We start from the raw sequence: 13,061 nt of genomic DNA, 5'->3' as shown, positions 1-13,061 counted from the left end.
TTTTCTGGTGTAAATTTTTTTTAAATTTAAAGAACTGTCAAACATTTGGGATCTGTTCACCTTACCCTGTTTTTCTTATTCCAACATTTGAGGCCGTCTTTGGGCAAAAGTGGCTCTGGTGAAGGAGATAAGGGAAAGCTTCCCAAAAAGCCACACACATTCCCTTGTAAAAATAAAATCAGAGTCTTGGGTTGAGATCAGCCAGGGTGGTGGCCTGTAAGTTCATTATCAGTCTTTAACATGGCCTTAATGTATTTCCCCCGTCCCCTTGTCATAGCAAAATCCTAATCAGGCTTTCCCCAAGCAAAGGATTTATCCACACTGGTGCAGAACTTGTTTGGAACATTTTATTGGCAATACTGGTGTCATATTCAGGAACCACAGACTTTTGTTGGGACTGTGTTAGCTTGAATGACAAGTATCAATGGTCAACTACATTTGAAATATTGTTCAAGTACCTAGAAATAATAGGCATTAAAATTCATTCCGTTCCCTGCAACAAACCTCTAAAGATTTCTTGTCCTCAGTGGAACCGGCATACTGTAATTGTTATTTGGAACTTAATGTAACTTCAACAGCAGCAGAGAGACAATACAGTCCTCTCATTATGCACATGCTCTAGGATCGTTTATTTTAATGCTCTCAAATAAATATGTTCCATGCAGCACACCACAATAAATAAGGAGCAGCAATGTTCTTCTAGTAAATCCATTCATAATGTGAGTCACCATGTAAAACACCACATCTCAAGTCTTTGGCCCTGTACCATATCATGAAGCACACCACATCTGCACCTAATCATATCTGGCTTCATATGGATTTAATAGGACTATGCCAGAAGTGCATGTAAGAACAAATTTAACCAGAGGTTTCCAGCTATTAAATACAGCTACTAAGTAGTTAAAAGGCAACAACTAAACCCGTAAAGCCTACACCCCTCCCCCCATTTTTGAGACAAATATAAAGATAGAAATGCTCTGGTGAATTTCAGGTCAGTGTAAAGTGGGGTGGATACATTTGGAATATTCAGAGCAAAGCTGGCACAATATGACACCCGAATGTCACGAATGTCACGCAACACTGATACTAAACGGACACTGAATATAAGTGGAATCCATGAGTGCAGAGCTGAGTTCTAGAAGGTGAAGGTGGGGGCGGGGTAGGAGGTGCTTCTTTTCTACTAGGCAGATAACTCAACCGTGCCTTCCTCCTCACTATCAGCTCTGTTAGCGCGAATCTCCACAAGGGTCCTGGCAAATCGGGTCCATTCGTCATTGTGGGGAACTGCAAGCTGCAAAGCAAATTAATGGAAAATGGTGAACAAAATATCTTATAGGACTGAAAGCCTAGAAGCCCACATGCCTGCCCCTCCTGAAGCAGCCATTTCTCTTGGAATGTAAAGGAAACCAGATCTTCGTCCCTGAATTGGCCCTGAAGTGTTTCTCTTAAACTGAAGAGGTGAAATGTCGATCTCGGGTGAAAAAATCACTCATAAAATTTGTAAAACTTCAAAAAACTTATGTAAACTATACAATTACAGGAGCCAACCTGACCTTCAGCTCAGGTCATGATTTCAGGGTCCTGGGATGGAGCCCTGCATCCAGCTCCCTGCTCAGGGAGGAGTCGTCTTCTCCCTCTGCCCTTCCCCCCTCATTCTCTCTCTCAAATAAATAAATAAAATCTTAAAAAAAAAAGAAAGAAAAGAAACAGAGTTAAAGTGAACACAGCAATAGAAATTGCATAATCGATTCAGATTTTGAAATAACTATGGTATTGCCTTTCTAAGTCCATGCTATTGGTCCTTTTTAAAAAGTGTGGCTAATGCACTAATACGCATGGCAAAATTACAGTTCACACATACAAAGAAATCTTACTATGAAATAGTAATTTGGCTTTTTCAGCAAGATCTTACCAAGAGTTTTGTTCTAAGTACTTTACATGTATTAACTCATTCCTCACAACAACCCTATGTAGAGTAATGTTAGTATTTCCATTTTCAAGGCACAGAAATATTAAGTCATCTTAGAAAGACTGCATTAGCTAGCAAATACCAATGCCAGTGTTCTCTAGCTCCAGGATCTGCATCCCTGACCAGTATGCTATACTGATCTGCCAGAAAGAGGGGTTTATAAAATTTCCCAAGTATTATCTTTTTCTATGCACGATTCAGTGAGGAGAAAATTAATCCCACCTGATACAAATTGGGTGTATGGATTTTGTTAGCTCATTTAAAGGATAGTAATTTCTTTACATAGCATCCAAAAAATGAATTGCTTAAGGATACCATGCAAGTGTTTGGAATGGAAAAGAGAATTATTTGAAGATGAGAAGCAGGATCAAGTAGAAGTCTGAATGGTTTTTATAGAGAATAAAATTGATTTAGACTATAAAGAGGACTGCCCTATGAGATGGGGTGACCCATCTATAGGTACCTGTGCTGCACCTAGTCCATAAACATTAATAGCATTCATCTTAATACACATTTTTGAAAATAGAGAGGAAGCAAATAAAGCTAAGCTTTTTGGTCACTTTTAGAGCTGAAAAATTACCCACTATATATAGCCAAATGATTAGTAGTTTAAATTTTTATTACAGGGAATGATATTCTCAGATAATGTCTAAGAACTTCTTAGAGGATGGCATCATCAGTCGACAATGTATATCCTGCAATTAGTGTTCTGGTCCTAAGTTTTAAACATTTCAATAATATAATTCTGGAAATGATATACAGGTGTGGGAATAAGGTCTTTACTTATTCTGAGAAATGCAGTACCAAGAAGAAGTCTCATTTGGTCATATGAATGAATTTTTGAATGGTTAACTACTTCCCTAGTTACTGAAATGAATCCAAATTTCTCCTTAGGCAACGACAGAAGTTCACAATAGCATTGAATGACAGTTACCCCTTTGCTCAGTCCATTTTCCCTACTTTGAGCTCTTTTCCTAGGTTCCACCATTCTTCATTTTTCTCTTCAATTTTAGAAAATACTGCACCAGAAAAATGAGGCTTCCAAAATAAATTCTCCAAAGAGCTAACAAAAGCACAAGCGGCAAAGGATTGGTATCATATTTATATGAAAGAATAGGTCCACAATTTCTTTTCTCTCTTCCAACTCCTGACCAAGTCCTTCCAAAAAAAGTCACAACACTAAAGCCTAGGGAGAGACAAAGCCAACCGTGATAACATGATTATAACTTTTTCTCATATGAGGTGAGAATCAAGCTATAGCTAACGCACCTCATAATTTCACATAACTTGAAGTCCTGGAAAAAAGCAGGCCTTCCTAATAATACACTATACAATATATGATACAGTGTATTGCTCCAGGAGTTTGTCTCCTAAACACTGTGTTATTGCTGAAATAGGATGCCATACCAAATGTTTTATTGATAGCAACCTATAGAAACTATATACTCAAGAAAACAGGTAAATACATTGTGCATAGTTGCATGCAGTAGTAATGGCAAGACTGTTAAGAAATGATACTAATAAATATTAGGACACATTAAGGTTTGGCTATGTGCCCAGATACAGTTGGAGACAGAATTGAGTATCACTTAATGACATTTAAGTTGCACATCTAACTTTTCAAAATTCAAAAATGAATTTTGTTAATGCCAACACCTGTCCTTAAAAATACAGGTTTGCAAAAAAAAAAAAAAAATACAGGTTTGCCCTCACAAAAGAGTTCATAATATTCTAACATATCTTGTCCTCTTTTTGATCTGTGCAAGTTTCATTTAGGTTGGAAATATTAGAAGTTTAAAAAAAAATAAAAAGACATTCTACCAAGTATTTTTCTCTCTAGAATACCATACACTTCACAGAAATGTTAGTTTGCTTTGGTCCACAAACAAAACCACCACCACAACAACAACAAAAATGTTCCAGAGTAGAACACAATGGTAACACAATTGCCTCTAGAAACTTAAATGTGCCTACCTCATCCAATTACACTTTCTCATTTGGTTGGCTATAAAAATAAGGCAAGCTGGTTGTAATGTTAGATTTAGAAGGTGAACTGCACACTTCCGCATTTTTAGAATTAAGTATCACCATCAGGAAGCACTTTAAGTATAATCTTAGCTTGAATGTGTGAATGTGCATTCACAGGCGGTTTCCCCACCCAAAGTAATAATTTTTGGCATTTGAATTACTTGTAGGTAAGATCAAACAGGCGTCCCAACAAACAAAAAAGCACTCCTTTCATTTTACATTTGTGGCTGTAAACAGCTTCCGTGTGGACAGAAGTGTCCTCCGTATCCTTGGCACTCCTGACTCTTCTCATCTGGTTCTATCTGATTAGCCATGGCTGGAAAGGAGGCTCATGAGCATAAATTCATCTGAGACTTTCTCCAATAATACTTTAAGTAGGAAAATTCTCTAAGACTGCTCTCATGTTCCTCTAACTAGCACACAAACGTATTCAGTTGGCACAGAGTACCAACTATAGCCTGCACTATGCTAGGGATTAAAGATACAGCAGTGAATAATTTTGGCATATGATGACCATGAAAAACAGGCTCAAATGATCATGTTTTCTTAAGTCAGAATGTGTGAATACTGGCATAGGTGCCACATTCAAAAAATGAAAAGCCTAAAATGTATCTTCTTACAGTGACAACTGCAACACCTCCTAGTACAGGTTGTGAGTCAAGCAAGTAGCAGGGAAGCAAATGGCATGTTAATGACATGGCTTCAGTATCTCTTTACATTTCTATCAAGGCATTAAAGGCTAGATTCAGAGCAAAACAGTTCAGGATAATTTTCAAACAATTTCCATTTCATGACAGGAAAAACATACACAAATTTTTAATCGTGATGAGTAATTTCAATTGATTACCAAAATAATAATAGTAATAATAAGAAGCACAGTGAAGGAAATAGCCCATAGTTATAGCAAGGGAATACCAAAAAGAAGGACTTCTAAAAATTGTCCAGTATTGTACTGAATCAGCGTGGATATGGAAACATTTTCTGCCTTCAGATGCCTCTGCCAAAGTCGACATCCTAGGTCAGGGAAGATTCAGATTTTCCCACTGCTTCATATACAGGGTGTACCAACCAGCCAGCTCACCCCCCATTAGAAAAGTTCTAATTATTTGCAGTGTACAAAGCATTTTTATGGCACAAGCACTCAGGGCTCTGATTCCTGAGATACTAAAATCTTAGTTCTAAGAGTGACGGCCTGTTATGATATGACCCTATTTTTACGGCCGAGGGAACTAAAGACAAAGATAGTTTCTGAGGTAGCAATTTGGCCCCAAGGAGGAGGTAAAATGAACCTCAGGTTTGGACGGGAAGCTTAAGTCCCGTTCTCATCTTGGTTACTGGCAACGGTCAGCACTTAACCTCTCATTGCCTCAATTGTAAAATGGGGATGATGGTAACTGACCCATTTATCAACAGGGATGTGAAGAGGATGAGAAAGGTAATCTAAGTGAAGAAAATACTAGGAGTTCATCGTGGAATAGTCATGCGTTTTCTTTAAAGTGTCACCCAGATTCAACATGTTCCTAATAATGATATCTAGAAGTGGCATATATATCAGTCCCACCGCATTGTTGTGGTTTTTGTTTTTATTTTCTTAGAAAATTAATTCTGATATTTACTATGTGAGGACATTAAGGATCAAGGCACAGACCTCTTTGGACGGGTAGGGAATAGGGGAGCTAAATGATTTGCGAAAGATCACATAACTTTCACAGGTTGGTGCGGGGCAATCGGGAGCCTCGCCCCTTTCTGAAATGCCAGCAGAGTGGCAGGCAGGTAATGTGTTTTGAACAACCTGCTAAAAGAATCCAAAGGTTGTATTTAAATCTTCTAAGATTCTTAGAAGATAAAAGGTCAAAAATAAAAAGCGAAAGTGTACAAGTTGTGGAGATTTTATGAGAATTGATCACGTTAGTCCCCTCCTTCCTACTTCTGAGGCCCTATGGGCCTGCCCCCTCCCGTCCGCCTCAGTGCAGTGGAGGGAGGGTGCCTCTGGATCCTGTCCCAGCCCATCCCCCAACTAACTGGCCTGACCACTGGGTGTCTGGCCTGGGCTTCTCCTGCACTTAAAGGGAGGTAGAGATTGCAGAAGAACTAAATTTTGAGACCGGAGCAGCGTTGACTTTTTCCACCTCCAGTATTAGCCAGATCACAGTTTCTTTCCCTGCTCTGCCACTTAATTTGCTGTGTGTCCTTATGAAATTTATGTTTTAATGTCTCTGATCATTTGTGAGAAAGGAATTTTGAGACCCATCTCCTAGGACTCTTGTGAATCTTAAATAGGACCTCCCCACCACCCCACCACCAAATACAGTGGGCTTAGCACAGTGCTTGGCACATTATAAACCCTGCAGAAATGATGTTTCTTCTTATTTTTCCTTAATGCTTATTCCCTTCGACTCCATTTTTTTGGTTATTTTTTGCTTCATTCCTTTTCTTTCTTCCATTTTCTTCTTTTCACCTGTAGAGAGCTTCATTTTTAAAGAAATACTCCTCATTTTTATTACATTTGATTTCTTGAAAACCCACACAAATAATTTCCTAAATAGTCATACTTTTAATATGAGCTAAATTTCATGAGCTGGGTATGGGAAAGGGTTTTTTCAGAACACAAGAAAAATGATCTCCCAGTACTTTTTATTGCTCATTTTAAAAAATCAAATGTAAAGTATAATTATTCTTTATAAATACAGATATATCTACATATATGTGCATATTTTTTATTTTTCAGATAAGGCCACTACAGCTTTCCCTAGCTATTTCCTTGTTAGGGTACTTTGTACCGTGGGATTTTACATTTTTAGCTCTAGTCCTAAGGCTTTGTAACCGCTGAACATGCTGTTATAAAAATCAAATGACTTTTTATAACCAGGGTTAAATACACAAATATCATTCATGTGTCCCTTTTTATAAGCACATGGCTAACAATTTTGAACAGTCCACAGTCAAGCCTCCCTCATTTGTTAGTAATTTTAAAGGGTTTATAGTACCTAGCAGCTGATTTTAAAAAGCTGCCTTATCTGCAGTAACTCCTACCAGCCCGATGTTGAATTTTTTATGGTAAAAATATCTGTCTCAGACATTGTTTATATAAAAGTAGGTTAATTAAAAAAAATCTTGGACGATTAAGACAAAAAACTATTCGGTGATTTCAGTTTGGTTTCTCAGTAACATTAAGCATGCCAAACAAATTAAAATGAATAGGACTCCAAGTTTCAGGATAAGTATTCCATGGATGTGTGGCTCATCAGCATCTCTGTAATCTTTTAATTAAATGGAGTCATTAAAAAAAAAGTCTGGGACAATTATGTTAACCATTGATTCTGAACACATACATGACAGTCTACCTCCTGTATTAACCTAAAAATTAAAGTTTTCTGTTAGAAAGATATCTTACAAATTACCTTTTCACTTTAATATGCATTGATTTTGTTGTTGTTGTTTTAATGCATTTACAGAAACCGTGGAAGCGAATGTGGGTTTCCCCAGAACGACTGCTAAACCTCTTCTAAGCCCTAAAAGGTTTTTTAAAAGTGCAATTATTAATGGCACCCCAATTCAGGAGATTGTGGACTTACTGGTGTACAAATACACGTTTGTGTTAGAGGAAGCTGATATTTCTTAGGACAATTCCCTCCGCCACACACACAGATGGAAGCAAAGTGGGAGGTAATAAGCAATGAAGCAGCCGCTGGAACGAGCAAGCGTACTCGCTTCACATAAATACAAGCTCCACTGTATTTAACTCGTGGGGGCGTCTAGCATCACTGGTAACAATGGATGAAACCACGGACCCAAACCCCAAGCCAGAGCGCAGGATACAGAGCGGGTAAACACGCTGGGTTCTACCACGGAAGATACGCTGTGTGCTAACTCCGCATTTACAGTCCTCTGAGGGCAGGCCAGAGGGTGGAAGTTCCATCAGTCTCCATTCGGCAGCATCTGCTATTCCCAGTCAGTAGGTTAACATTTCTGTGGGACTTAGCAGGATGCAAACCTACAGTAGTCTGACGAGATCTACTTTTGGTTAAGAAAGGAAGAAAACCTATTTTATCATAAAAATCCTATCTAAGGGACCCCTCATCTACCAGAGAAGCTTGAGATTGCTCTTCCAAAGTTCTCTTCCTGGTATCTTTATTATTTTTTTAATTTTATTTATTTATTCATGAGAATACACAGAGAGGAGAGAGAGAAGCAGATACAGGCAGAGGGAGAAGCAGGCCCCATGCAGGGAACCTGATGTGGGACTTGATCCCAGGTCTCCAGGATCACACCCTGGGCTGCAGGCAGCACTAAACCGCTGAGCTACCAGGGCTGCCCTTCCTGGTATCTTTAAATGAGTGGTTGACTTTTATAGAATGTTTGTGAGAACACCACTTAAAAAAAAATCCATTACCACCCAATTAAGGAAAGATATAAAGGTAGGACATAAAGTCAAAAGTAAACAGTAATAAACATGGGTCTATATCAATTTCAATATGCCAGCAACCATCGAAGGAAATAATTTATAATTACTATTTTTTTAATGTTCTTCATGTTAAAAATTTAGCATTATAGGAAGCTCGATGAAATGCTGGAGTTATTACCTGCGGAGGGAAAAAAGAATCACAGCCGAAGAAGAAAGAGTTAATTTACTAAGGCCTACCGATGACCTTGCTCACATTTGTATTAAAATCTCATCATCCTTTTTTTCTTGAGAACTCTCTTAAGCATTATTTTTTTTTCCTATTATTTGGAACAATCTTTTCCTCTGCCCAAAAAATGGAAAAAGTGCTAAAAACATTGGCTGATGGGCAATAATGGAAAATAAACTTTGTAAACTTCAATTACCACTCTTTTTCCATAACAGAAAAGATCAAGAAAATGACAGGGAAACAACAAAGCATGTGCTACTCAAGCTGCTCTGTCATATTAGCTGACTAAACATATATCCCTTTCCTTCCTGATATTATTAACCATAGGTTTTCTAGTAAATTCCTAGCAACCACTGCATCTAAGCAGTTTTGACAAAAAGAAAGCTTATTGCTAAACACCTTAAAAACATTTACCAAGGTAATAAAAGAAATGTCATTCCCTCCTACTGAATGTTTGGGCATAAAAGAGGTATTTTTATAATGTAGTTCATGATTTACCATAGCTATAGTGTCCAAAAAAAGCACAATGAAAAGGAAGCATTTTTCCAGTGGTTTGACAACTATTTGAATCAACTGTTAGGCTTTCATTACACTAGTGGCCAATTGCTCACTTTTAAAAGCGCGGGAGGGGCGCGGGCTTGGGATAGGGAGCGGGGAAGAAGCACGAGCTCTCTTTTCCAGATATATTTTCTATATATCCTTCTCTGTGCAGCAAATATAGTTAAATGAATTATTTTTTCTGTCCGTCAATCTAGAGTCAGGCTGGAGGCTGCATTAGGGGTGCTTCATACGATTAAGCTTTCCTTTAACCTCAACTTTCACACCTGAGACATTGATTCACCCAAATACTGATGAAGCGCCTGTTCTGTGCCAGGCACTGTGCTGGGCCAGGTTAGCCTGTTCAAATAGACAACTGGTAAGTATCCGCTTTGCATGTTTCTGTGGACGTGGCACTCTAAACATTAGAAAAACCCTACTGAGGAATGTGATTAACCTAAGGAAGTCTGCCAAACTAATACATAAAAATAAAACATTTTTCCTAAATCAAAAGGGTGGCTGGTTTTTAGGCTACTAGAAGATGTTCACTTTTTACCTATGGGTCCTTTATGCTAAGATAAATAAAAATAAAATATCTCATCTAAATGTTGAGAAACTCTTGTGTGGCCACAAGGAGAAAGACCTTAGGGAATAGACCACTGATCAGTTTTATCTGCCATCCTAAAAAGTAAGAGTGCAAAATTTATTCAACAATGTTAAGCCTTGATAGTTCCTAAATGATAAATAATTCATGTTTTAAAATGTAGATGTTCTGATAGCTGACATCCTCAGAAATTCATGCAAACCTTCTTTGAAATTAGAACAGAACGATTCATTCACTTCCTCACTTTGCAAGTCCAACCTATATAGCATATAAATATTTACGCATAAACGTGCATAAGCAGATACCTGATTTCATACCATTTTTTAGATATACCAATAGTAGCACATATACTCCTGTGAGAAACAAACAACTCTCCATTTCCATACAGGCCAGTGTTAATCCAGCCTCACAGATGATTGGAGCAGCTTCATGCTCGGCTGGTCTAAGCTGTGATTTGAGGCTACTGTTCTAAGCAGTAATTTTTCAAGATAAAATTTAGCAGTTTTGAAATTCTAAAACTAAACACAATTTTGTCAGCCATAAAAAAAAATTTAACACTATAATTAATGACTGCTTCAAAATCCAAACTGCTATTGAAGATGACAGTTTGAAATCACAGAAGAATCATAAAGATGATTAATTATACAAACTGGTACTTGTTTCAGAAGGTTTATATTCATAGACCATTTATCACCAAAATGGGAATATATGAATTTCACTGAATATTGCAAATTACTATGCACACATTAATTTGGTTTTTATAAAATTAGATATTAGGGTTTTCTTTTCACTGAATCAACTTCTCCATAATACATAAAAGTCAGAAGTATTTTCTTATCAATCCAGAAAAAAAAGTGGCTTGAAAAGATATTAATCCTATAAATTCATTTTTATAAGCTAATGTACCTGAATAAGCACACTATTTATATAATAATTAGTTTAATTATGGTCTTTTACATATATAATTACCAAAATGAAAGCCACTGCTACTACATTCACTATAAGATGAGTAATTATAACATTAATTGGAATTAATAGTGCTTTTTCTTTTTCTTTTTTAAATTAAGCACTTTTCCTAGAAGAAATCAAGTTAATACTAAAATTACAATCATACATTTTAACCAAATTATTTTATTTCAAATACATGTAATTTATTATGACATGGAAACGAACTAATATATTACTTCAAAGTAGCTTATTTTAGGTAATTATATTTATTAGCACCCCAAATCTGCACATACAAATATGCCTTTCTGCTTTTTGACTTGACTGCATAGCGTTGTGGCGAAGGCAATAGAAATTCAGGTAAAAACTGAAAAGTCCCATTGAAAATCCCAATGGTTTGTTTCTGTGTCATCAAATATCTCGATATTATAGACAGAACTAAGTATTTGGATTTGCAGTTTTTATCTGGATGTTTGGCACCACAGAATAATTTATGCCAAAATCTTTTCCAGGAAGTGTTTGGCATCAGCTAAAGAAAATAATAATGTTTATCCATTGAAGAGTAAAGCCAGGACTTGCAAAGACCTTCAAGAATCGAGCAACTTGTGGCCACACTCACTTAATGAGAAACACAAGTGTTAGGGTGATTATATGTGGACCTGGGGAAGCTGAGCCCAGCTCCCCTCTCCTTCTGGAAGCTGCCACAGCTGAGCCATGCTATGGGGTTCGTCATCAGCAGGGGCTGATGGCTTCCTAAAGCACAATAATTAAGTGAACGGATTTCAAATCCAGTTTGTTTTCATTAAGGGACTCTCACTTGAATTAACCCCCAAATCTCAGTTTAACTTAATATTCTGTGTTCTGCACACCCCCTCCCCATGGAGGGGGGATTATTTATATTCAGGGCACCAACTTCTTGTGGAAGACTGATGTAGGCCCGTCCTGCTGGCAAACACGAAGTAGTTCCACAAAGCTAACAATTACTGCTTAAGTGTAATCCACTTAAAAACCAGAAACGTATTGTATTTATTTTGTGTCACTCAAATTCTTTTGAACTCCCAGCACTTCCAGTTTATCAGATTCCTCTATATTTGACCACTCTTTAAAGTGCAAGAGAGATGGCTCAGCGGATCGCTTCCTTCTGTCCAAATGCTAGCTGGCTGAGAAAACTGTGGGAGGCGCTTTTGAATAATCCTCACCCATTACACCTGGACCACAGTTCCAAAGTCTATCGCCATAGGCCGTTTTTCCCACTGGGATCCCAAATAAACTGTCATCCTAGTTTTTCCCTTCAGTTCTAAAATACACTCAGGCAAACCTTTACATCACGCTTTACCTTTTTAGCGGGTCCGTTTGATCTTTTACATTCACCTGCATTTTTCCTTTCCAAGAACTTTTCAAGACCCTTTTGATGGTATTAACGAATGTCAAACCTACTCTACTTCTTGAAATCTGTAATAAAATAACTGCTATTCTTTCAGCCCCCAAAGAGCCATATGAAACAAGTGATTTGAAATGCCGCCGCAGCTCAGGGTTAAAATGTAAAGATGAATGCATGTTTTCTTAGGCAATTAGTGAGTGGGATACCAAACCAATAAAGCTGAGGGCACTGAGATTTATTCATCTCCCAAATTAGTTTTTAAGTTGCCATTTTATTTTTCAAGTTCGGCTGTAAACTGAAAATGACTTTGGAATTTTATCATTTGACTACTGTGGAAATATAATCAGGGATTTGAAACTTATGTGTATTTATCACAACTGAAAACAAAATCTTCCCTGGAAGAGGTTAATGGAAAAAGAAATAACAGGAGGTGGAGGATAAGCTGCTTCTTTCAAAACTGGAGCTGCAAACAGCATTCTAACTAATTCAGATAAGCAGCAAACATAGTTGTTAGGGGATATTTATGACAGCCCATCTGTGTGACAGCACTGAAGCATTAACAATAGCAACGGGCTTTCTATAAAACACATCTGCAAGACAGGTAGATAGGCTGACTATCAATCATCAGGACACGTGAATAATTCTATACTCACTGGCCCATGTGCTATTAAAATCAGCTCCATGTATATATAGAAAAGCTTGCTATTCAGTAAAGGAGCCATGGTGGTGAGTAATTCTTATTTTTAATTCCTTAGAATATGTGTGTTCACACATCATTAAAAAAATCCAACAATGATTAACAGCTCTCGACGAGTATATTCTGAAGCAGCATACACTCAACGTTTTGGGGTTATATTTTTAGTTAACTTATGACTTGTTATCCATGTTTCAATTAATTGAATGGGATCATAGAGCCCCACAACAAACAGACTGCATCCTGCAGTTTGAAGAGAAAGATCCTCAAAA

At 37.4% G+C, this 13,061-nt stretch overlaps 1 protein-coding gene across 5 annotated transcripts in view; it reads right to left on the bottom strand.

Annotated features, from left to right (window-relative positions):
- Positions 1 to 333: 333 nt before the first annotated feature.
- Positions 334 to 13,061, bottom strand: part of DYNC1I1 (dynein cytoplasmic 1 intermediate chain 1) — a 308,734-nt gene continuing 296,006 nt past the window's right edge. For all 5 annotated transcript variants that reach the window (XM_041727422.1, XM_041727417.1, XM_041727419.1 and 2 more), the window contains one exon: positions 334 to 1,291. In XM_041727422.1, the coding sequence (XP_041583356.1) occupies positions 1,181 to 1,291 (111 nt within the window). In that variant the 3' untranslated portion in view covers positions 334 to 1,180. The remainder of the gene's footprint in view (positions 1,292 to 13,061) is intronic.

This window comes from Vulpes lagopus, chromosome 13 (genome assembly GCF_018345385.1).
Source record: "Vulpes lagopus strain Blue_001 chromosome 13, ASM1834538v1, whole genome shotgun sequence".
In the NCBI taxonomy this organism is placed as follows: Eukaryota; Metazoa; Chordata; class Mammalia; order Carnivora; family Canidae; genus Vulpes; species Vulpes lagopus.
The sequence above is the reverse complement of the archived record's forward strand: the minus strand, read 5'-3'. Positions and strand labels throughout refer to the sequence as shown.